Source organism: Hirundo rustica, chromosome 3 (genome assembly GCF_015227805.2).
Source record: "Hirundo rustica isolate bHirRus1 chromosome 3, bHirRus1.pri.v3, whole genome shotgun sequence".
NCBI lineage: Eukaryota > Metazoa > Chordata > Aves > Passeriformes > Hirundinidae > Hirundo > Hirundo rustica.
In genome coordinates, this window is record NC_053452.1 from 65,854,805 (window position 1) to 65,878,668 (window position 23,864).

The window sequence follows — 23,864 nt, forward strand, 5'->3', positions numbered from 1 at the left end:
TCTGACTTGGAACATTTTACTTTTTTGGCACTTTATTTGTGTTTTTCCTCTTCAAGTGAGAAAAGCAGAAAGTTTCCTAATACAACAATTTGTATTGCTCTCCCATCAAAACAAACAAACAAACAAAGAAACAAACAAACAAACAAACACAAAAGCCATAGAAAAGAAAAAAATCATGCGGGAGGTGTGAGTAAATGTATAATGGGCCGGAGAGAAATCTTAAGAAAGCCAGCAGTTGAAAATGGTTCTTTAGTTTGTGGGACTATTTGATTACTAGTTTGCCACATAATTTATTAGTACATTCTAAATGCCAGACTTCAAAGTGACTTGATTTTGTTTTGATTATGTGTAAGGACCTATTTTGATGGGCTAAAAGGAGGTCCTGCAAATTCATTACTAAATGCAGTTCTTTTGCTGCTAGAGTTCATTAATGCCTTCAGTAGCACTTTATTTTTGTGCCTGTTGAAGATCTTGCAGTTTGCCATGCAGAGACTTCAGCAAGGTTAAGTAACGTGTTATGCAATCATCAGGCTTTGGCACTTGCGATAAAAAGGTTGCTGAGATTGGTTCCCATGTCTTCAGGAACTGAATGTTTCAGCAAGCTGGCAGTAACTTTCATTTGTGGTATATGAATGAAACCTATTTCCCCCAAAATTGCAAGTAATTAAAATCTTGTCTAATTACAATGGTTGAAAGTGAGGTGTTGTAGTACTATCCATTACTCTATCGTACCTCCTGGGCTGCTTGAAAATGCTGGGATTCGTTGCTGTTCCCAACCTTTGTGCTTCAACAGGGGAATATTATTATTTAATAGCAATAATCATTACAACTTCATCTCATTTCCCAGGAAATGTGGGCCCTTTGTGTCCACTTTTCAGTTTAGAATTATATACATTATTCAGCATTGTTCTGTATAGGGTCCCTGGTGTTCTCTTGCACAGCTTGTTAAACTGCAGGATATGGGCTGCTTCCCATGGCATGTGTGAGTGGGGGGTGTTGCTGTATTCCTTGTACACAGGAGCAATAGATGGAAATGCAGATGACTGAAGTTCTATACACTCTTGATGATACAAGAACAGGAGAACCAAAGGAAAGAAAGTTTTGGAAGGAATCTTCGCAATAGAGAAGTCTGAAACAAATTATATGTTAGGATTTGTGGCGTTATTTTTGTTATCTTTATAAAAACTAAGAGGAAGCTCTTTATCAAATATAAATTAAGGTGGCTTGGTTACGGGGAAAGCATTCATCTGTGTAAAGAGCACACAGTATTTTTTCCAGTTGAATTTTGAACGGCAGAACATGTAACCAGTGCTGCTGATGCGTGCCAGGTGGAACCTAACACTGAATAAATAAAATATTTTTGGGTTTCAAATGTTGTGTTTATAAGGAAAGGTGACTTCCTGTGAGAAAATAAAGATGGAAATAATTTTGGCCGTGGTCTGTGAATTGTGGAGAGGAAGATGATCAGGAATGAGATGCATTAAGGAAATTATCCAGAAGGATATGAATACTGATTTTTGGAAAGCTGGAGGAGTTCAATAGGCAAAGGCCTTCAGGAGAGCCCAGTTGACAGTAGTTTGTTGTCTGAACAATGTTTTCAATATTAAATTCAACATAGCAGCTGTTTGAAGCCTCAGTAGTTTACCAGTTGTAGTGTTAATTTACGGAAGGGTGAGGGAAGTGGAGTGGTGAGACGCAGCTGTGATCAAATTGGCCCTGTCATAGATTTGCAAATAAAATAGAAATGCAGAGTAACACAGGCTAACTAATTGAAGTCTTCGCCCCCTCCCCATTTGGTTATATTTGCTGCTTTTTGAGGATGGGCCTTGCTAAGGCATTGTCACTCTCCCTTTCTTTAAGGGGAGGTAGTATAATAGATTTTCTACTTATATCTGTAATTTTCTCCAACATCTTGAGTGTTTCTGAGCTATGGGTTCTCTTCTACGTAAAAAGAAATTTTAACATTACTTTGGTGTTATGTGTCTAGCCAGCCATGTAATGGATGTTGTATGTCTTTGTCAAAATAATTTCATCTTTAGAAGCTAATCAAGACAACCAGATGAAACCAGATGAAACTTGTCACAGCTTTGCTCTTGCACCACATATTGGATTCATACGTTGCTTTTTGTTTTCTACTTTTTCTCAAGTACAGTTATCAGAAGTCAAAATTTCCCTGGATCTTGTATAGTACTTGGACTATTCCATTTATGGTTCAAATAGTGAATGATAAATTACTGGATAAATATAAGATGAAAGACCCAATTACTCGCATTCAGCAATTAACATAAAAACCCTGGAATTAAAACAAAAACATGTTATTCCCAATACACATAACTCTTTTCCAAGTATCTGCAGACTTCCATGATCATTTAAGAAAAGGGAGGCTGGCAAATACCAGATCAAACTGATGTTTATATGTTAGCACAGATGTGTACTAACAAAGGTGTTTCAGATATTCTCATACACAGCACAGTCTATTTGGGGTACTGATATAAAGACCATAAATTTGGAAATTATATTGATCCAGTTGTTCCGAGCTGTGTTTTACACTTGGTACCTTAAAAAGGGAACATCTTCGTCATCTTGAAATATACATGTTACAGTCACTTCATCTTACAGAATTTCCATTAGAAATAATGGCATTTAATTCAATCATTTCTCGGATGTCCTATGCAAGTGATACAATAACTGTTTGAAGGACAAGGCTAAATTCAAAATAAAAAATAATTCTCACCCCTACAAGTAAAATTTTTGGGAAGCTCAGATGAAAGTTTTTCTGATATATTTTGGTACTGTTAAATGGATCATTAGGTATTTATATACACCTTATTCTGAGAGCAAAATAAAAAATAGTATTTCTTGCTTAGAATTTGACCGCTGAGTAGAAATCTACAGGCTTATTTGTGCAAACTGTATGTTCATGATTAAATATATGACAAGAGGGTAATCATCAGGGTGTGGGAGCTTCAGTGTGTCATATCATACAAAGATTTTAAAAGTCAAACCAGGAAGAAGGACAAAGTTGGTCTAGCATAAATCTTCTACTTTTAGGACAACTTAATTTTTCTTAACAAACTACTTCTTCACATAAACTTTCCATGTGGAGATGTTTTCTTGACATGATATTGTAAAATTTTATTTTGCCAATTGCTGTTATTTACGTGCTGAGAATACTACTAACCTGGTACAGTGAGTTTAAGAGTAACTATGTATCAGGCATACAGCTTTCAAATCTACCATTAATAAAATGACTGTTTCAGTGTTTGTCTGCTTCAGTGGTTTGCATAAAGATTTCGGTAAGAGGTAAGTATTTCAAATGAAGGTTCAGAGGTTCAAGTGATCTATTGAGAATCTGATAACATTAGAGCAATGGTTGTTGCCTTCAAGAAATGTCCTGAAAGATGACCCCTTCAAAACATGTTCAATATTACAGTGTAAGTAATCTTTGTGGCTTGACAGTAAAACCTTCATTTGCATTACTTCCAAGTCGTCTTCTTGTCTGAAACTGATTTCCAGAAGCAGATGTCAGTGCACACATACTGAGCCTTCCTTAAAGGGCCTTTGCACTCCTTGAAAGATAGCAATGGTATTGTAAGTTAAGTGGTCATATTTATATCCAGAAAGACAAAATGTAAAGTTCTGGAGACAAAATATTCAGGTCATACACCACTCAATTTACTTCAAGCAATTGAAAATCAAAAAGTAATTTAATTCAGTTCTCAAAGGAAACACAAGTGTCTGGGATATCTGATTAACTCATTTCCTCATCTGACACCTACCTCTTTACACCTTCAAACTCCCACATCAAAGAAAGGTACTTGACATGTGCTGAGGCTCAGGATTGAAATGGAAAGAACCTGAACTTCTGAAGAAGGTTCATATATTCATATTCTCACTCTATTCATAGGAGTTTCAGCTAGCTCAATCTCCAGGGAAGAGAAGCTGCCCCTTTCACTCACTTAATCATCCTTCTTTCAGTCAGATCAGCCTTTCTTTAGTCAAATCAGTTCTCTGCTACTAGCTGTCTTATATGTTGGATTTGAAGCTAGACTTCTGTATTTAATGTACATGTACTGTAGTTCCTACACAGGTAACCTGCTTAGCAGGCGAGCAGATGCATCATCTACTTAGTTCAGATTTCTAGAGGGTTTAAATGTCTTTATATCCCACTTATCCAGGTTTAACATGTATCATGGCATAATAAAAAAGCTTGCACAGGAATGTTAAAGTTGAGGTGAATACCTGTTTCCATTTTCCTTATTGTTGCATTCAGTGAGACAATGACTGAACACTTGGAAAGAGAAATAAGAGATTTTGATTAAAAAGACATTTTGGAAACAGAATAGGCTGCAGAAATTAAACTTTTTCATTTCTCTTAGAAAGAATAAGAGAGGACCAGTGGGGGAGAGCAGTGACAGAGGAGAAACTGCAGATTTCTAGAATACTCAAACTTGAAAGAGTGTTATGTTCTGAACACTGCAAGACAGCAATATAATTTTGCATTCTTAACCCATGACGCCAGTCTGACTTTTCAAGAAGCAGGTGTGTGGGATGGCTTTACTTTGTCAGCCCCTTTGAATTGTGCTCACAAGTATTAAAAAATTATACGGGCACACACATATATACTATATTAATTATATATTAATCAGAGTAATTCTGAATGAAATTATATCCTCTTTTTAAAGGGGGAAGTGCAGAATACATTTTAGAGGAGAAAAGTTAAATTCCTGAACATAAACCAACTAGCAAGTCTGAGAGTGTGTTTTGATGCCTGTACCGTTACAAGTTACAAAAAACTCACAAACTCTACAGTGTGTCTTTTCTTAATCAGAGCACCTTGGAAACTGAAAAGCATTAAGTAATATTTCTATTAGGTAGCCTAGTGCTGGTTTGTTTGTTTGTTTGTTCTGTAAAGGCAGTTCACTACAATTCAAAATCCCTAGAAAATGGGGCAACTCCTTCCCTCCTACGTGAACTGACATGTGAATGTTTAAACTGGAAAAGCACAAAACCTAGCTGAATGAAAAAACCCTTCAAGCCTTTCAGAAGAAAATCCATCAGCTCCACCATGCATTGATTTATATTAAATATAGCTGTAGTGTACATCGGCAAATAGAAAATGGAAAAGTGACTTGGTAGAAGCAAGAGCAACCCAGAACCCGTGAAAGTCAAACGCCTTTTTAATGTGCCCAAAATTTTGGGACACTGTTGGGTACCGTTTTCTGCAGAAATACAGAAATAGAAAAAGTAGTATCACATAAAAAAGCAAAAATTAAGAATTCGCTAGATCAACTTTTTAACTGAATGTCTCAAGTTATTTAAATGTTATGTTTCGGGGTAAAATTGGAATTGCCCTAATAAAGAACAAAAGCATGTGAGACTCAGATTCGTAATTTATGCTTGAATTTCAAAAGGCAAGGAAGAATGTGCATTGAGTTTTGAGATAGATACTGGCTGGACCTAGTCTTTATCATTGGTAAAAGATTTATCCATACCAGCTAGGAAAGGGCTGTCACTGTAATAGCATAAGATCATCTTGTTCCTTGTGAGGACACAAAATGATTGCATTTTTACATGAGCATGTAGTTAACTCATTCTAATGTTACCTTCTTTTTTGCAGTAAGCTGCATTTAGACTGAAGTAGGAAAACACTTGATAGAACATTTTGATCAATACTGATCCAGCTGAGATGGTGTATGGGGAGGCAGGTGTGGGACATGTGATTCAAGAGCATTTTTTGGGCAAATGCTGAATCATCTGCAAGGAGCGATAAGTACTTAGATATGTGGATTTAGAGAAAGCCTTATAACCCAGCAGAAGAGAAAAGTTGAGCAAGATGAAGATAACAGAAAAGATATTTTGTCAAAGTGAGGAAGAGAAATAAATGCTTTAAATTCTTATGTTGGCCTTCCCTACATCTTCTGTGCTTTGCCATTTACAGCTGTTGTGCCTTAAAACCTGTATGTGTTTATGTATATGTATAAACAAACCAAACAAACATCTATAGAAATAAATATATGTTTATTTCAACAGAACGCTGAAATTTCCGTATTTGAAGTGAACATTCGTTTCGTCGGTGGACTACTTTCAGCTTACTATCTTTCAGGAGAAGAAGTAAGATGGTTTATCTGACATATCATCATCTAGATAAGTCATTAAATTTAAGTTTAATAATTATATTTATCCAAATTAAATAATTTTATTTATGCATTGTTTATAACTTTGAAAATGTCTTGTACAGTGGAGGCCAGTCCAATGGGTCTTCTTGCTTCTATTACTGCTGCTTTGTATAAGTCCTAAAGCTATTAGTTAATTTAAGTGTTAAATGATATTTGGGGTTTTTTCCTGAGTGGGAATCACACCCAATGCATCTTACCAGGCTTCATGCTAGGGTGTGTAATTATGGAGTTCCTACTCTATGGTGTTGGTAGATTTAGTGCATCAGCTTCCTGCTTCCCTAATGGGTTTCAAGTGTAGCCTTGAAGTCGTTTAAACTCTTACTTTCTGTTTGCCTACCTGAAGCTCAGGCTTCAACTCACAAGGAAAAGACACGTTCAGAAAGAAAAGGCATCTGTAAACCTATACATGTGAATGTCTTTCAAGTATTCATAAGCCATTAATCTCTATTACCTGTCATGGTTTCTGGAGAGAATGAAGATGCGGTTTCATCTTAGAGCTGTCTAAATGCAATTCCTTGTGCAATATTTTTGGAGAAGGCCAAAAGAATCACAGGTACCATTTTAAGTGACACATATTCTAATATTTTCAAGTTTTAGTTTGGCAGCTGAAAAATTCTTAATCTTACTATCTTAAATTCTTATTTCTGTCTCTGGATTATAGTAGTATTTTGTTACAGGATTACACAAGTTAATACTCTTTAAACATAAGTTGAACTTACTGTTCATTAAATCCAAAGCAATTACTGTTGGGAACTCCACAAACCCAAGGAAGGAAATTTTTTTCCTAAGTAAGTTTCCCAAATCCTAGGTAGAGCTCTGTTTTGAACCTGGTACTTTAAATCACTTAAATTCTATGGCTGTGCATTATTATTCCTTGTTAAAATTTATCATTATGTTAAACTTGTTTTAGCAAGTACTATTGGGTCATCTACCTGACAAAGCAGTTATAAGGAGACAATGTTCCTTTGAACATTAAGACTTTTATGTCTTAACGAGACTTACCTGCTTGTTTCAGATGGACGTCTGCTGAGTGTAGATAGTATGGAAAAGACATTCATGTTTTAAAATGTACAAGTTTTATTATTTGAATTGTCTTGTAATTTTGGGGGGAGGGGAAAATGCAGTCACTTACTTAACAGTAATGAAAAAAAACTGAGAGGTACTTGGGAACTGGCTTCTGGATCTTTGCTAAATATTGCTTTATTATGTTTCTTCTCTTTTCACTGGAGATCTACTTGGGAAACGGGTGTGAACTTTTCTAGCAAAACCTATTGGTACACTTTGACCAGTTCTGACAGAAGCAGAGGATATTTCTTGGCAGACGAGCTGCCAGATGAATGCTCATGGGCCTTTACATCGTGTGGCAGTTTGTCTGCCAAGAAATGCCTTAATCATTTGTCATCAGTGCTGGTGATTTCATATGTATGTTGATGATTTACGTCCTGTGTCTGTTTATGTGCAGTCTCACTTTCAATCAGCGTATATAGTTTCTCCTAAATAACAACTAGTCATTGCTTCTCAACCATTCCTTCATACTCAGAGAGGCAGTTTTACTTCCTCCTCCTCAGCTAGATTGAAAGCAGCACTCGTGTTCTAGTAAAACTCTTGTGCAGATGAAATGAGCAGACATCTGAAGCAAAAGAGTCTTTCACACAAGGGATAATTAAGTGGAACTCTTTGCAGCGAAACATCGGTGATAATGGATGGTAGTGCCCATTCTAAAATTGATGGAGTCAGTAATGAAAGTAAAATGGCCTTTTACATACAGAGAAGAGGTGTATTATTAAGGAGGGTGCCAAGCTCTTGCAGGCCAGGAAGGGCATCATCCGTGCTTTCCACTGGTTCTCACAGTCTCTGTTAGGCATCTGCTGTCCAAGACAGAATGATGTCTCTAAACAGTTGTTCTGGTGGCTTAGAGAACAATTCAGCATGCTCTGTCTTCATCAGATTTGGGGAAACCTCACAATTTGTCTCCTAAATCCCAAGATGCTGTGGCAATAGCCATCCTCTGCCAATGGAAAGAATGGGATGCAGCAGGTGACGTTGTCCCGTATTATGTGGGTCTCTTCTTCCCTGCTGCTGCTGAGAGGCGTGGAAAGGCCTGAGGGCCCCAGAAGGTTGGCTGCTGTTGGAGTCCAGGGCATTCCTTTGGTTGCCCTGGATGGTCAGGGACCTGGGCAGGGGGGTCTGGGACCCCAGCCCAGAGCTCAGAGAGGCACTGGATTTGATTTCAGTCCATGGGAAAAACTTCCTACACTGAGAGAAGGTTTACAGGCCACAAGAGTGTGAAAAATAGCAGTTTAGCTTATCACAGGGTGAAAAAAATAGTAATTTTAGATTCCTAGCATTGAAGTGAATGGGGACAAGATGGAGAATTTGGGGTGTTGCCTCCTTCTTCTCCTTCTTCCCTCACTTCATTTCTGCAGTGACGTGGCACAAAGTAGTTAGTGAGGATTGGGTCAGAGTAAAGATGACCTTTTTAGTAATAGTGATAGACATTGGTAAGAAATAGTAAATAAGAAATATGTAGTAATTAGTATAAAAGATAAGGACAGCCCAGCTCGGGGGGAGACGTGAGGAATCCATGCAGCTGCGAACATCTTGTCGGACTCTGAGAGAATTGTAAGATAAGAAACAATAAACAAAGTATGCAACCTTGAAAAATCTAAACCTGAAGACTCCGTCTCTTCCTTCGGTTTTGCTCAGAGCTGTGCAGGGGAGCAAAGGACCCTGAAACCACCTGAAAAACAGGGAAAGCCCCCAACAGGCTGCCACCCTAGAAAATATATCTTTAATAATCTGTTAGTCCATTACATTGCTGGGTGTTCCTAAAAAAGTGTCACAATCTGTATGCACACTGCTTGAAGGATTAAACTGCTTCAGTTAAAAGCTCAATTAATTCTTTATCAGATTAACTATTTAAAAAATCTTATATTTGCTGTGCTCACTTATCAGTATTCTAATTGAAGAAAGCTATGTTTCAGTAGAAGGAGTGATGGAAATAATTATTGTTTGTGCTTTTGAATTACATTTCCATGGTTAATGATCCAAAGCTGCAACACATTGTATGTTCCATAATCATTTGTAAGTCTAACTAATCACGATTAAAGAATATGCTATCATACCGAATAGTTCCTAAAACATCCTGCTCACATAATAGTTCATTTAGATAAATTCACCTATGTGAATCATTCAAAAAATGAACAAATTGAATACTTTACCCCTTGATAACTATATGTGCTTCTCACTTGAAAATAGAGCTATGAGACACTTTCTGTTAAACTTCCTACAACTTCTACCTTACTAGAATTAATATGAAATACTTAAAAATGCTAGGAATGTCATATGCTTTTTTTTTCACTGTGGTAACTGTTTAAACCCTAGCCAGAAAGGGTTTCTGTCAGATATCAACTTCATTTGTAAAATAGTTAAAAATATCAGAAAACTTGATTTTTAGATGAGTAACTGTTTAAGTGTTGACCTTTTTTGTTGTTGTTGTTGGTTGTTTTTTGATTTCTTTTGGGTTTTTAAGTCCCTAATAATAATATTGCATGTGAATGCTTTCCTTGGTATTTTTTTCCATAAGTTACTGGCTGTAAATGATTATTAAAAATAAGCCTGGCTCTTTAAAAGCACTGCTAATATTGAATTTTTTGTTGTTGTTTGTATGAAAGTATCATTAGGAAACTATAATATAGATTTATCCCATAGGACTGGGACACTCTTTTCTTTTTCAAACTTTCTTGATTATTTTGTTTAAATTAAACCTTAAGTACTAGACATGTCTTAGAATCTTTGAAGATTCCTCATTTAAGGTTTTTTTTGTTTGTTTTGAAATTAAAAATAAAATGTAAGGGAGACATTTGTTTTACAACTGCCTTGCTGTACTCATGAGTTTGATATTAAATTCTGGTATACCAAGGGTCAGGAGTACTGCATGCAGCAAGGTCCTCTGTTCTGCAGACCCAGATGTTTACACTTCCAAATGTAGTTATATAAGGAGATAATTTGTTAACTTTTGGAGGAGGATGACACTGAACCCACTAACAGCTAAGATCTTGGAATTCATGGAGATTACAGACATTGCTTCTGAGCACTGTAATTTTCACTGCTGGGAATAGCTGTGATAGGGGTGCTGACAGTCATGGTAAGTGTATGGCCCTGCTCTTAGTCCAGTCAGGTTTGTACATTCTCTACGTCTTCTGATTTACTCACAACTGGTTTTTAAAGGCACTGCTAAAGCTAAGTAATAAGGGGACTGTTTTACTTCAAGGTTGGTTCCACAATCAGGGATTACTTTGCACAGGCAGAAATAGAAGGAGCCTTTCATTTGCTGTTTGTGTGAGCAGCAAAAAAGTAAATCCAACACTCTGAAGTGAGTAAGGAGCACATGAGTTTCAGATTCAACCAGTAAGTTCCCAGATTCCTTTGAAGCTTTTATGTTTTCTGAATGGGATAAGTAACTTTTTTCTTCCCCAGAGTTAAAATATTTTGGATGCACAAGCCACTCTTCCTGCATAATGTGCTCATATTGCCATTCTTCTCCATGCCATGAAGCAGAAATGTAACAGATTTGTAGGATTTTTTTTTAATGTGGTAGGATAATGTGTTTGAAGCTACACAAATTTATTCTGATCAGGGTGATGGCATAACAAAAACAAACCAAAACAAACAAACAAATTAACTCCAAGAACTCAAAAATAAAAAAAAACCAAGCTGTTCTTCATGATCATAAGTGCTGGACTTAAAGTTTCATCTGTTACTCTCTACCAGCTATTAACTATAGGTTAAAAAAAAAAAAAATAAAGTGGGGAAAAAAGTTATGGCATACTTAATTGGTTTATATCTGCATTTAGAGTTGGAGTTACAGTGCTACTGTTCAACCTCACTTGATGATCTTGGTTTCCTGTCTGACTTCAGACAGATCTAATCATTGCTCACTGTAAACCACCATCCTCAGTGATAGTGGAGGTATCTTACTAATGAGGAATAGGCATGAAATAATGATGCAGATGCTATTGATCTAAAACTGCCTTTGCCAGGCTGACCACAGAAGATTGCCAGCTTCATATAGTGCTGAAACATTCTGCAGAATTTAGCTGTAGCTGTTCTGTCTCTCCCTCTCTTGTAGAGGTGTCTCTTCAGAGAGAATACTTAAATTTCATGAATACAAAAAAAAAAAAAAAAAATCCATCATTTAGCAGTCTTGAATGGTAGGAGAATTAAGTTTTTGACACCTATACAAAGGTATTGGCCTTTTCTGCAAATAGTGATTAAGTTCCAGTGTTTGTGCCTTGGGGATCTTAGCTCACCAAGTGTGAGCACTGACCACATGTTTTACCTCCTGCTTCCCCTTACTTAACTTGTCACTAGTTAACAAGAGGACTTTCCCTTTTATGTCTGGGAAGCTTGATTTCTAATGCTGTTTGAAACTCCAGGCATACTGTATCAGCTTGATCACTTCTCTGTGAATGCCACTTAACTCCTCCTTAATCATCTTCACAGACTGGCAGTAGAATTCCCTGTGTGGTACAGATTAGAAGGCTTCAATTGCCTGTAGTTTTCTACGGCCCTGTTTTCAGATTTGGGTCCTGCTTCCCACCTACCATCCATCTGCTGCCACTTTTAAGCAGCACATCAGCATTTTGGTGATGTCATGTTTTAGTTCCTGTAGAGCTCTGAAATTATCTTTATGCTCTTTCATTTTCATAGGTTTCTGATTTTTTAACTTGATATTTCATTGAATCCTGGAGCCATTCAACTTGGAGGTAACCTCAAGAGATCTTCTAGTCCAGCCTTAATATTGAAACAGTCCATCAGACTTGTTCTTTGAATAACCTTCCTGCATGGGATCATGCCTAGGCTCTGCAAGACCAAACACAGAGACAAAATTATCTTTTTGCCAATGGCTTTGGTTCATGCACTATGCTCTTTTAAACAGACATCTCCCATTGTTTCTCCTGGCTCTCTAGCAGGCCTCATATTTCTCTTTTTTTTTTCTTTTTTTTTTTCTTTTTTTTTTTTTTTTTTTACTCTTGTTCTTCAAAAAGTACATTTAGCCTGACTTTAAGAATTTTCATTTAACTTGTCAAGCATTATCAGTTTCTGTATTCCTTACCTGGACACAATATAATTTTACTTGTAATTACCTTCTTTACAGTCATACCAAAAGGTAAAAGTCACCTGAACCTTTTGATTTGAGAATTTTTGGACTCTGAACCTCACCTTTTTTTCTCCAAATCATCTCCAAGCAATTTAACCATGTGGCGGTTTCTTTCTAAGCTCATTTCAGCCGGTCATCTTGATTCTCTTTCCAAACTTAAGCATTACCAAAGTGAACCTTTTGTTTAAAACAATGTGTTGAACTAGGGCATGTGGCCTTTGTTGATAGTAATATGTCAAACTAAGTTATGAGCTACTTTTTCTCCTATAGACTGAATTTCTGCAGAAATCTGTCATTACAGTGTATAAAATCAAGGTTTACATCAGCTCTGATGTAGCACTTAACAGCCCGCTCAGGGACATTAAAGGATTTAAAATCTCCTCTGTTTCCCACAATCACAGTCTGTAATCTCCATTACTGTTTCAGTCTCTCCACCACCTTTAATAAATCTAATGCTGTTCACTTTCTGTGCTAGCTGCATCAAAATGTACTGCAGAATCCCTATGGATTCACATTCTGGAGATAACCTTGACTCCTAAGACTTTCTTTTATGTTCTGCTGTTGCAAGCACACTGCCCTTCAGTCTTCTATTTCTGTCTCTTAAGTTCCTGCAGTGCAATTACACTGTCACTGCTGATGAAACCCATCTCTCTCAAATAGATTCCCTTTACTCCAAAAGTTTTCTCATTCCTGATACTTCTGTCCCCTTTCTCCCAGTGCTACTTGCTCAGCTGCTCTGTGCGACTGTGCTGCTCAAGCTGGCCCCACACTTAATTCCGAGGGAAGTTGGAAGAATGGTAACAGAGATGTGGACTTCCAGTCTTGCACTTAATTAAGATGTTGCTTCTAGGTTTTCCATCCCTTTCCTCTCTGCCGTGGGGTTACTGATACCACCCACGTACACCTTGACAGGGAAGTGCTTCTGTGGTCTAAGTGGCTGAATCCTGATGGAGGCTCTGCCCCCGTATGCAATCAGGCACCACCACCAGCAACACAATCAGCTGCCATCACCAACAGTTTCTGTGCCTCAGAATGAGGGCCCTCAGGCTTCCCTGCTAATGTAAAGTGGGAATAGTGGCAGTTTGCCTTAATTCAGTGAATTGCTGTCTGCTGGAGTCCAGCAGTGGGTATGTTTTGCTTTTGTTTTCCTGTCATCATTTTGTTTGTCTGTCAGTGTGACTACCCACAGCAGGGGACTGAGAAGCTGTGGTGACAGCCTGCTGCAGCTGCCATAACTAAGCCTGCCATGAAACCAGGAATCAGATTCCTGATTTTGGTCTGAGAAACATCAGTTTAGAACTCCAAACTGTACAAAACTTACGTTCTTCACTTCCAGTGGTTTCCCATTTGCGTAGTAGAAAAGGGAGTTTTGTTTGGGGAGTTTTCTCCAAACAACAAAAAAAATTTGCTTTGTTCCATGGTAAACTTATTTGACATGTATTTACATTCGTATGTTGACTTCGGAAATAACCAAGAAGTTCACTGCTCATTACATTATTTCAACTAAAATCCCTGCTCACCTCCACATTACTGTAGGCTGATGGTAAATTGCTAGAAAGGAGAATGGATGATAATGAGATCTAAGAAATGCTAAATTGTGATTGTAACAGCTGGTATATTTGACACGAGCTCATGAGCTATGTTATTAAGTAGAATTCAAGCAGCTGAGAGGGAGCTGTTTGTTTCTTCTGAGGATTTGGCTTTCAGCTAGCTCCTGCAGTTTCACTTCATTCTGGTTCTACAGAACAGTTGGAGAGACAATGTCTATCAGAAATAGTAATGTGAATGCTTTTCTTTTGAGGAGCAACAGCAGCTCCAGATAGACCCTAAAGAAGAATTCCTTGCATGTGGGTTGATATACTGTACAGAGGAAATTGCATGCTATTAACAGTCTGTCCAGAATCACCAGCCACCTGCAAAGAAGCTCTTTCCAAGATATTTCTCTTTTATCTCAGTTTCCAGTTTTGTCCTTTTGCTGCACAAAATGCAGTTGCAATAATAAAGAAGAGTAAAAGGACGGTAAAATCATGCTGCCTGAAGAGGTGGTGGAGTTGCTCTGCAGATTTACTACAAAATGTACAAGATATGGTTACAATATACAGGGTTCTTGGAGCCATTTGCAAGCAGTGTTTAGATTGTTGCAAATATACTATTCATATCTAAATAACAATCTTTATGTATAATACTTGAGAGGAATGACAAGATTTGTCTTTAAAAACAAGCCCTGGGTCTGCTGGTAGATAAAACCAGCACTGAGAGATAAGAGAAACAATCGGAAGGATTCTATTGATTGATGAATGGAAAAGAAGATACTTGCCTTTACAAACAAACCATTTCATACTGAAAGATGAAAGCAACAATCGGGAAAAACCCATAAATCCCATAAAAACTAAAAATTAGGGGAGATATACATTAAAAGGGGAATCTTAGGCATTTTGGGAAGTCTGTACCTCTCAAGTACCTCAGCCAATGGGGAAAGAGAGAGGGAAATGCGGCCGGGAAATTGGGATAAAAAGGAGGCTGCGTCCTCCGAAAAACTGAGAGACCCCAGGGGAAATGCCCCATGGCCTCTCCCTTTATTCGAATAAAGTAAAAGGACTCCTCTGTCTCCTTTTTTGGACATAAACCTCTGGTGTTTGTGGATTAATTTTCTCAACAATACTACAGCAAAGAGTTTTACTTCTTTCTGCAAATGAAAGCAACATAAAAATATCTCAGTGCTGACAGTGGGAATAGATCAGCATTAATTTATACTGCTTAAATTCTGAGCTATGTAAAATATTTGGGAAGTATATTCTCTCTGTGGATGTGATATAAAAGTTCAATTAGGTGATAAGTAACAGATGTTATTGAATCATTGTACTGAATTTTTACCAAAAAAAAAAAAAAGTACATGTGAAAATATTATTTTACCCTGGGTGTGGAGTAACTCTTCATTTCTTCATCTAAATATTTCACAATGTGTAACTAGTGTATGTGAGATTCCATTTTATGCTTTGTCTCCATAGACTGAGTCTGCTGAGTCTGAGGTAATTTTTCAGTAAGTTGGGAGTTAAGTGGATGATAACATCCTTCTCTTATTAGCTTAGAGAAGATAAAAGCATAAACCATCCAGTAGAAGATTACCACGTTTTTGATTCTGTTGGCAGCTAGGAAGACATTCCATCAGATTCTCAAAGCTGACTTTAGCAAAGAATCTTTCTTCTTTCATATCTCTTTTGAAAAATTTAAATTACTTCTAGTAAAAATTATGTAGGCATTAATTAATTCTGAGTATTTTAAATACAATATGAGTGACCAGAAGTGTATGATGAAATTTGGGAAGTTTCTTGCCCGATTAGCTCTTTAAAGGATCACAATAGAAGTTCACTACAAAACACCACTTTGTGCCCCCCCGCCAATTCTGCTGCTTCAAGCTGACTGAAGATCATTGAGAAAATTGAATGCCTGAAATCAGAAACAGACAGACCTTGTTGCTGCTCTTGCATGCTCTTTGTACCTCCAGCAACAGGTAGAGATAATGGCATCCTGCTGCAGGAGAAACAGATACTCTTTTAAAAGTCTCCTTTGCACTTGCAACGTCTTGCGCAGCAGATCGAAGGTGAAATAGATACAAACAAGGTTCATTTGCTTTGAGTTAGCGCCAACTCTTGGGATCAATTTATAGTGAGTTCTAATTTTCCGGTGGTGATTTTGTTGTTGTTGTTGGTTTTGTTGTTGGTGGTGGTGGGGTTTTTTTGGGGTTGTATTTTTTTTGGCAGGATCAATTGTTTGTTATTTTCAGGCAACAGATATCTGAAATATTTGTAAGATGAGCAGGGAGCTTTCTCCCACACCTTTCAAAAACTGCAGGAAACCACATGCTTTGTTTGCCATTTGTTTTTAAAAATGCAACAGTTGAAAAATGTTGGTAAATGTGGTTGATAAATGAGTCCAGTCGCTGTATCATCTGTGCCAAAGCCTTGCCTCTGCCATACACAGACTGTATTTCCACCCTATGTGCAAAAGCTTGAGAAGGAATTTGGAAAAGTTGTGGGCACGAAAAATCCTGTGCCATTTCCAGCATGATGGATGCCAGTGGGAGTTTGTCTTTGGCAGGTGATTGCCCCAAAACAGAGCTTTAGCTTTTTTGTTTTCCTCCAGTCGGTAAATGTAAGGACTTATTTTGGCCATGGCACTGCAAACTTTTCTTAAGCCAAAAACTGAGAAGAGGATGAACATGAAGATCTGAAAGCTGAAGAGGAGTGGTATGTAGTGCCAGCATCTCATACAAATCTTGCTTGGTTTCCTCAAGTAAAAAATAATTTAGGATGTAATTAAACAGCAGATTCAGTTTCTTAGCCCACTGTTTGCATTGCAAATCTTTTGTCAACTCGTATACAAGCTTTTTTATTCCCATAGGAGTTAGCTGGTCAGTCATCTGACTGTTTAATTCCCTAGTAAAGCAAAAGATACAAGAGAAGTCAGGCGGTGGTAAAATATTCTGAAGAATTTGGATTTTGTTTGATGTGTTTAGCTCTGATATTCTTTACTCAACACCTTTAATTGTGTACAGTAACCCACCCAACCCTGATGAACTCTTTCAAATAGTAGCTCATTAAAACAGTACAGTATGAGGAGACTCTTGTCATTCAGCTACACAAAGGCTCAAAAACTTGTTTTAACATCCAAGTCTTATGTAAACTGACATAACTCCAAAGCAAATAAGGAAGATCACTCCAGCAGCAGTGTTACTGGAGTAGTCAACCTTCAATTAACAGAGACCTGTCTTCTTTCTGGAATAAAGGGCCAGTTCTGTGTTTCTGGTGTTTCAAAGGCATTGAACTACCAAAAATACTCTGTAACTTGTTAATCTGAAGAACAAGATGTGTCTGGTTTCTTGCTTTTCTTCAGTCTTTAGGCAATCATCTGCTTTTGCAGGCTAAGCAAAATAACCATACTAGTTGGTTTTGGAGGCTGATTCTGTCCTATTACTGCTTTGAAGTTCTGTTGTCCCTTGAGGGACAAGTTGTCCTTAATTTTTTGCAAGCATGACTAGATGATTTTACAGTCCAGTAGATCCTAAGGATCATTGTGTGAAAAGGATATGCAATGAACTTCACTCCCTTCCATTTCTCTTTTAAATCTCTTTTTTGTTGTTGTTTTCTTCAAACTAACAGCTGCAGAATAAAGTCAGCAGCTTACAATGCTGTTTCTTAAAGGATGCTATTTTCCCCATCTTGTTCTTAAAAACACCATTCATAGTATACAGACAATTTCAATCGTTTTCCTTTTATCATGCAAAACTAGTGAATAACTGAAACCTTCTCATCAGCATTTGCTGCTTTCAGGGTATCTCTTACAAACATTGTTCAGTCTGTGCTCAGTCTTTTCTTTCCAGAGTTGCTTTTATTTCCATTTATATTCTAGAGGGGAGAATAAGTAATCTTCCTGATTCCAGGCAAGATTTACAACTGCTGTAATGCTTTGGGCCATCATTGCCACACTTCTGCAGGAAACCACAGTGGTGGTTCTCAGCACGCCTGAGCAGAATTAGTTCAATGTTAAATGCCATCAGCTTTTCTGATTTGCTTGAAGGGTCTGTCTTAATGTTAATATGGTTATTAACTGACCCAAGGTCAAAAGTAAAGATTTACTGAGATAACGAGAAGGACTTACTCAGCCATATTTTTTCCTTGTTAGACTGTGACAGTTGGTAATAGAATTAATGAGTGGAGCTGGTGACTAAGATGCCCTTTTTCTAAATCATATTTTGAAGACTTTCTGCCTATCTAGTTCCAACTTGAAATTACAGTTAATTAATGTTTTAACTGATTTGCTATTAAATATAGAAATAAAATAGTGAAGCCTGAAAGCCTTCTCTCTACAAGTGGCTATGTGACGTGTTCAGTTAAAAATAACATAAATGCTACAGCCATGTAATGAGTTTTGTTTAAAATGGAGAGAGTTTACATCGTTGTCATGCCTTTTCTTTCATTCCTCATGCTTCAAGTGGGGGCATGGAAAGCAATGTACACATGATAATATGCATACTTGAAGTCTTTATGAATACTTCCAACCATTGTTTCCTTCAAATATGTGCTGCATTCAAAAATGGTGTTAATCTTTAGAGAGTACAACTTATGGCTGTTTGATTATAGGAATGGTTTTGAGGTTTAGCTCAAAAGAAGTAAAAAACTTGTAACAACAGGAAATTCAGAGAGGCAATTGAATTGCTCATAAATTTGATGTGCTGGCAGTTCTGCTGCTCAGTCAGAGGACTTGTTTCTGAGTCTTTAAGAATTGGAAATTCTTCTGTTTTAGTCACTTTAGTTTTATGGCTTGTCCAGTAAGAGAAATAGTCTTACAGTAAACAGAAAGAAATTGAATTAGTCTGCCTGATGATTTAACTTACAACATAAAACAGCTTCTTAAATCATGGTTCTTCTCCCTTGAAGCCTCCTGTTTAGCTTACATAAAAAGAGCTACAAGAGTTCACATCTCTTACATTTAATTTAAGGAAACTATACAAGCACTTTATTCAGGCTCATTTTGATCCTGTCCATTGTTCATCAGACTATTGTCTGTCAGAGAAATCTTGGTAATAAGAATGAAAGCACTGAGTTAGGAAACCATCATCTTTTTGTCTTGCTATATAGAGGAAGATTTTTCTTGTTACCTTACATATATAAAAAGCGATCTAGATGGTGTGTCAGAGATGTTGTGGGGAAAGGAACCTGCAAGGTATGCTAAATTTTAACCTATTCCTTCCCTTGAAAAATAACAACTTAAGAATGCATCAACGCAACTGCTAGTGTTACCAAACTCACCTGTCATGGGGTCAGGCTCAGCTGTACACAGGGTTGCAAAATCCAAGCTGCACTTACCTAAATCACATGTTCTCCATCCCATTGTTTTTAATGGAATTTACCAAAGCAAGTTTATTTGTAATCTGAGAATCCACTGAAACCTGAGGGCTGAAACTGTTGATTTCTGTCCCATATATCTATACCAGTGAGACAGAAGTAGTCTGAGGCTGCTGGTGGGAGAGAAAGCTCAGTGAGAGAGTTTTATGATCCAAAGATGTGTTCATAAGTGATCCATGCTGTAGATCTAACAAGGGGACTGTGATCATTCTAGTTTTTTCCAGTATCTGTGATCACAAAATCTGGAAATTCCTGTGTTGGCTTCAATCATAGCATGAGGATTAAAAGAAGCACTTTACTGTTTTAAACATGGGACAGCCATAATATAAAACACTAATTTCAAGTTAATACTCATTATATTTTATATATGTTTAAGGAGTATAAGGGACACTCTAAAACAGTAGTGTTTAATTTAATTTATTCTCCTTGTATCCATGAACACATCAAACTAACGGGCAGTGGAATGTGGAATTGCCTATGCATGAAAAGGAGCATAGGGTCTCTGGCAAAGGACGTTAGAGTAATTCAATTTAACTCCTTAGGCTTTCTGTGTTTAATGAAGACTGTGTAAAGCCTGGAACTCTCTAATTCTGTGCTTAAAATCATGCCTTGTTTTTAAAACTTGAGTATTCAAACTTGTCAGTTTGGATTCTCATCGTACTTTGTTCCTTGTGCTAATTCATAGCCTGCATTACATGTCGTTCTAGTTACTAGTTGTCCTTAGTGTTGCTATTTTTACAACTTTACTGCCAGGTCATTCTAAATCAAACCACTAATAGCAAGGCAAGACTCTTAATAAATTCCTTGTTACAGTATCTACTGGAGATACAGCTTGGAGGATAGTCACTTAGACCTACACTATGACATTGCCCTGTCCATGTCCTGATGCCAAAACACACATGTAACATTTATATTAAACATCAAGCAGAAACTGAAACCCAAGAGGTTCCTTTTGAACATCAGGAAACACGTTTTTACTGTAAGGATGACTGGGCACCGCAGTGATGTGCAGTGATTGCCCGGAGAGACAGGGGAGTCCTTGTCCTCGGAGGCATTCAGAAGCTATCTATACACGTTCCTGTTCCTGGCCAACAGGCTCTGGGTGGCCCTGCTTGAGCAGCACTCTTGGACCAGATGACTTTCAGAGCTCCCTCCTGTTAAAGTCTCTTCCAACCTCAACCATCCTTCTATGAACTTTCACTCACAGCTTCATGAACACACAGCCCTTGGCTCTCTGGAGCACTTTGGATGAAAACAGCAGGGAAAAGGAAAGCTTTTCTTCCTTACAGCTACTGCACTGCTGCTGCACACTCAGCACAATTGCTGTAGAGCAATGGGAGTAACTCCAGAAAGAACAAACCCTGAGCTGGCTGGAGAGATGCTACTCTGTGCTGCCTCTTCTGAGGACACATCAGTGTAAATTTTAACCATTTGAGGAACAGCCTTTAAATGTGGAAATACAAATACCTAACTTAATCTGACATCATCACAAGTATGTTAAGACTAAATGAGGTGCTTGAGGAAGACAATCTTTTTGAGGGCAAACAGAGCAAAAAGTAGGAGTAGTTGCTTTTTTCCATTTGCTCAGTGGTCTGCTCAGGTTTGCTAGTGGTTGGTTCAAGGGGGAAGGCAGAATATGGGCGACCCTGAGTCTGGGGTCCTTTTGTCCAAGGACCTTTTGGATTCAAACTGATGAGAGTAATTTCATTAAGCTGTTGTTCTGGTGTTGGAGTAAAATATTAAAGTGAATAAATGAACTTAAGGAAAAAAGTGAATGGAAAAACAAATAAAATAAGCACCCTTGTTATCCTGTTCACATTGTTATACTTGTATATTTGATAACCATCATTTAAAACTCTTGTCATTAATGCCTGGAAGAAACTTGAAAGTGTCACATAACACTGGCTGAAACAAACAGCTCCCCATTTGCTACTGAGTTACCATTAAAAAGAAAATAGAATAATAGAATTCCCTTTATGTACACAGAATGATTTTAGCATTTTCTGTGCCTGCCACCATGGTCTAGGAGTGTAGTTTAGAGTGAAGACATCATTCTAAATCACTTAATGGTATTGGAATTAAAATATACAGTCAAATTTACAAGCCTAGGAATGAATCTTCTGAAAGCACTTTATGCTGCATGGAGGATATAATTATTGATTCCCCATGCAGTTTATTAGGCTCCTCCACCCCACCCCCTGCTTTCACACAGATGGTGTCACAAATCACCTCTCAATGGTCACCTGCTTGAAAGGAAAGTTTCATATGCAAAGTGCTGTTCTTTGTTTAGTCATGATAGCTTGCAAGATATAAAATGAGGCAGCTATTTAAATTTGTTGTTACAGCACTTGAGCTGGGTACAGAAGATTAAATAAAAAGAAAATTAGGAAGCAGATGCTTGTGGCTTAACAGAAGAACTGAGCTAAAAGATTCTCTTCGTTACTGCTGGATATGAGTAATTTTACTAAGGCAGCTGTTTCCTTAATCAGGAAAAACACCAACCCCTTAAGATGAAATCCAGATGTTTTCTGTATCACTTCACAATATAATGAGTTTCCATTTTATATGCCATATTTTTAATTTCAGTTGTGTTCACTTACATCCAATATACTTCCAAAAACGTGTATCATCTCCCTGAACTGTAGAAGACCTGACTACTAAATGTGTGACAAATTCTATACTCTTGGCATCCTTGCCTGGTGTTAATCTACGAGTTGCTTCTAGGGCTGGCAGTGCCTCTCACCAGCATCCAAACATATGAATATTGAACTTCCATAGGCTGGAGAGGGCTTATTTTGTTGGGGACAGAGAGGCCTTGGGAAGGAGTTTTTTAGTACTAGTGTCTCTTCATACTTTAGTTGTACAGTTGTATAGTGTCTCTTACAGCGGGGCCTGTTGTTCAAAGCAAGATATGCTGTAGTGTTAATTCGTATGGAGCGGGTTAAAATCCTGGGGTTTTTATGTGCATATTGTGTAAAAACAGAGATTTAAAACTTCCACTAGCTCTTAGATGTGGGCTCAGTCCTCCGTCATGGCTGCCGACACTTTTAATGCCTGCTAGCCTGCCGTCTGTCCTTGCTTTATTTGACTGGAGACCTGCAGTTCCAGGCTTTCTCTTGCTGATAGGTTACAAAGTTGGCATCCCAAATCTTTGACACCGATTTTCTGACGCTGAGCTGTTTCATAATTTATATATTTGGGGTGGTGTGATATTTCAGAGTCTTAAGATTTCAGCACAATTTTTGCAGGAGTGAGTCTTGTTACCTGTATTTGGGGCCTGGGGAGGCAGTTGCCAGTGTTCAGTTAATCCGCACACGTGCAGTAAATCCAGCTCGTTGCTCTTTGTGCATGCTGCTTATCACACCTCTTGAAAAATTAAAGCTGCCCTGAGTCTGGGGTGAGGAATTCTCAAAGGCTTTTGTAAGTAACAAATTCCTTTTGTTATTACAGGCAATCATTGCAGTTTGTTTACTGCATTCATCACCGCCTTTTCTTGAATTATTGCAGCAGGGATGTTATTAAATGGTTGGTTCTTAAGCTTTCCAGAGCTAGTGGATTGTAGCTAAGCTTCTAATTGTTCAAGTATACATAAGCTTTAAAAACACTTATTCTTTTTGACGTTAGTAAATAAATGAGCGGTTGCTTTTTCTCCTGTGGTATTAAAGTTCTTCCTTTTAAATAGTTCTTGGAGTTTGTCTGTGTAAGCAATGCTAAATACACCTGAATAGTACAAAAGAAAATAACTAAATGTAACAGGAACAAAGCCTTCCTTTATGATTTTTTAAATTCTTATTCTTTTTAAATTCTATCAATTCCTGTCTTAATTTTAAAGTGCAAGTAAGTTATGGAAAGCTTACTGTACGTTAATATTTCTTTGGTTTATGCCTTGCACTCTTTCTTGACAGTTTGTACCATTTAATTTTGGCCTTTCTAAAATAAGATTTTCAAACACAGTATGTCTACTTAGAAATTCTTTAGTTAAAAAATAACTGAAGTAATTACATGGGTTAGCTGCTTCTGATAACTTGAGGGGGTTGTACTTTTTGCTGTATGCATTTGAATGAAATCTGGAAATCTCTCACTGATCCAGTTACTTCCATTCGATTAAGTTCTCTACAATCTTTTCAACAGAGGGGATACTCTTCATGATACTATGTGACTTCTTTGGTAGAGCAGTCAGCTAGAAAAGAAAAATAATTTTCTCACTGCCAGTGAAAGCATTAAAAAAAAAAAAAAAAAAAAAAAAAAAGCGCTAATTGAATAAAAGAAGGGATTTTTTTTTTTTTTTTAATCTAATCTAATTTATGCATTAAGCAGGTTTTTTATGTGAGTTCTCTTCTACGAGCTGGTGACCAGCATATTGGATTATTCTGGAAAGCGCAGTACAAATCTAAAAGCTTACTCATGTTTGTTACTCTAAAAGCTTACTCATGTTTGTTACTCTAAAAGCTTACTCATGTTTGTTACTTCCTCAAGTTGTGAAAAAGACACGCGTTATTCTCGCAGTTTGCAGGTGAGGGGTTTGCTCACAGATACCACAAGCTGCCTGAATCTCTCCAGGAAGTCATTTGCATATTTCTACAATCGCTGTTTTCGAAAGCTGTGAGAGGAGTTGTA

At 37.4% G+C, this 23,864-nt stretch overlaps 1 protein-coding gene across 1 annotated transcript in view; it reads left to right on the top strand.

Annotated features, from left to right (window-relative positions):
- The window catches only part of MAN1A1 (mannosidase alpha class 1A member 1), a 143,419-nt gene that overhangs the window by 50,690 nt on the left and 68,865 nt on the right, over window positions 1–23,864 (top strand). Inside the window, exon 4 of the mRNA XM_040059830.1 lies at window positions 6,034–6,114. Coding sequence (XP_039915764.1) covers window positions 6,034–6,114 — 81 coding nt within the window. The remainder of the gene's footprint in view (window positions 1–6,033; window positions 6,115–23,864) is intronic.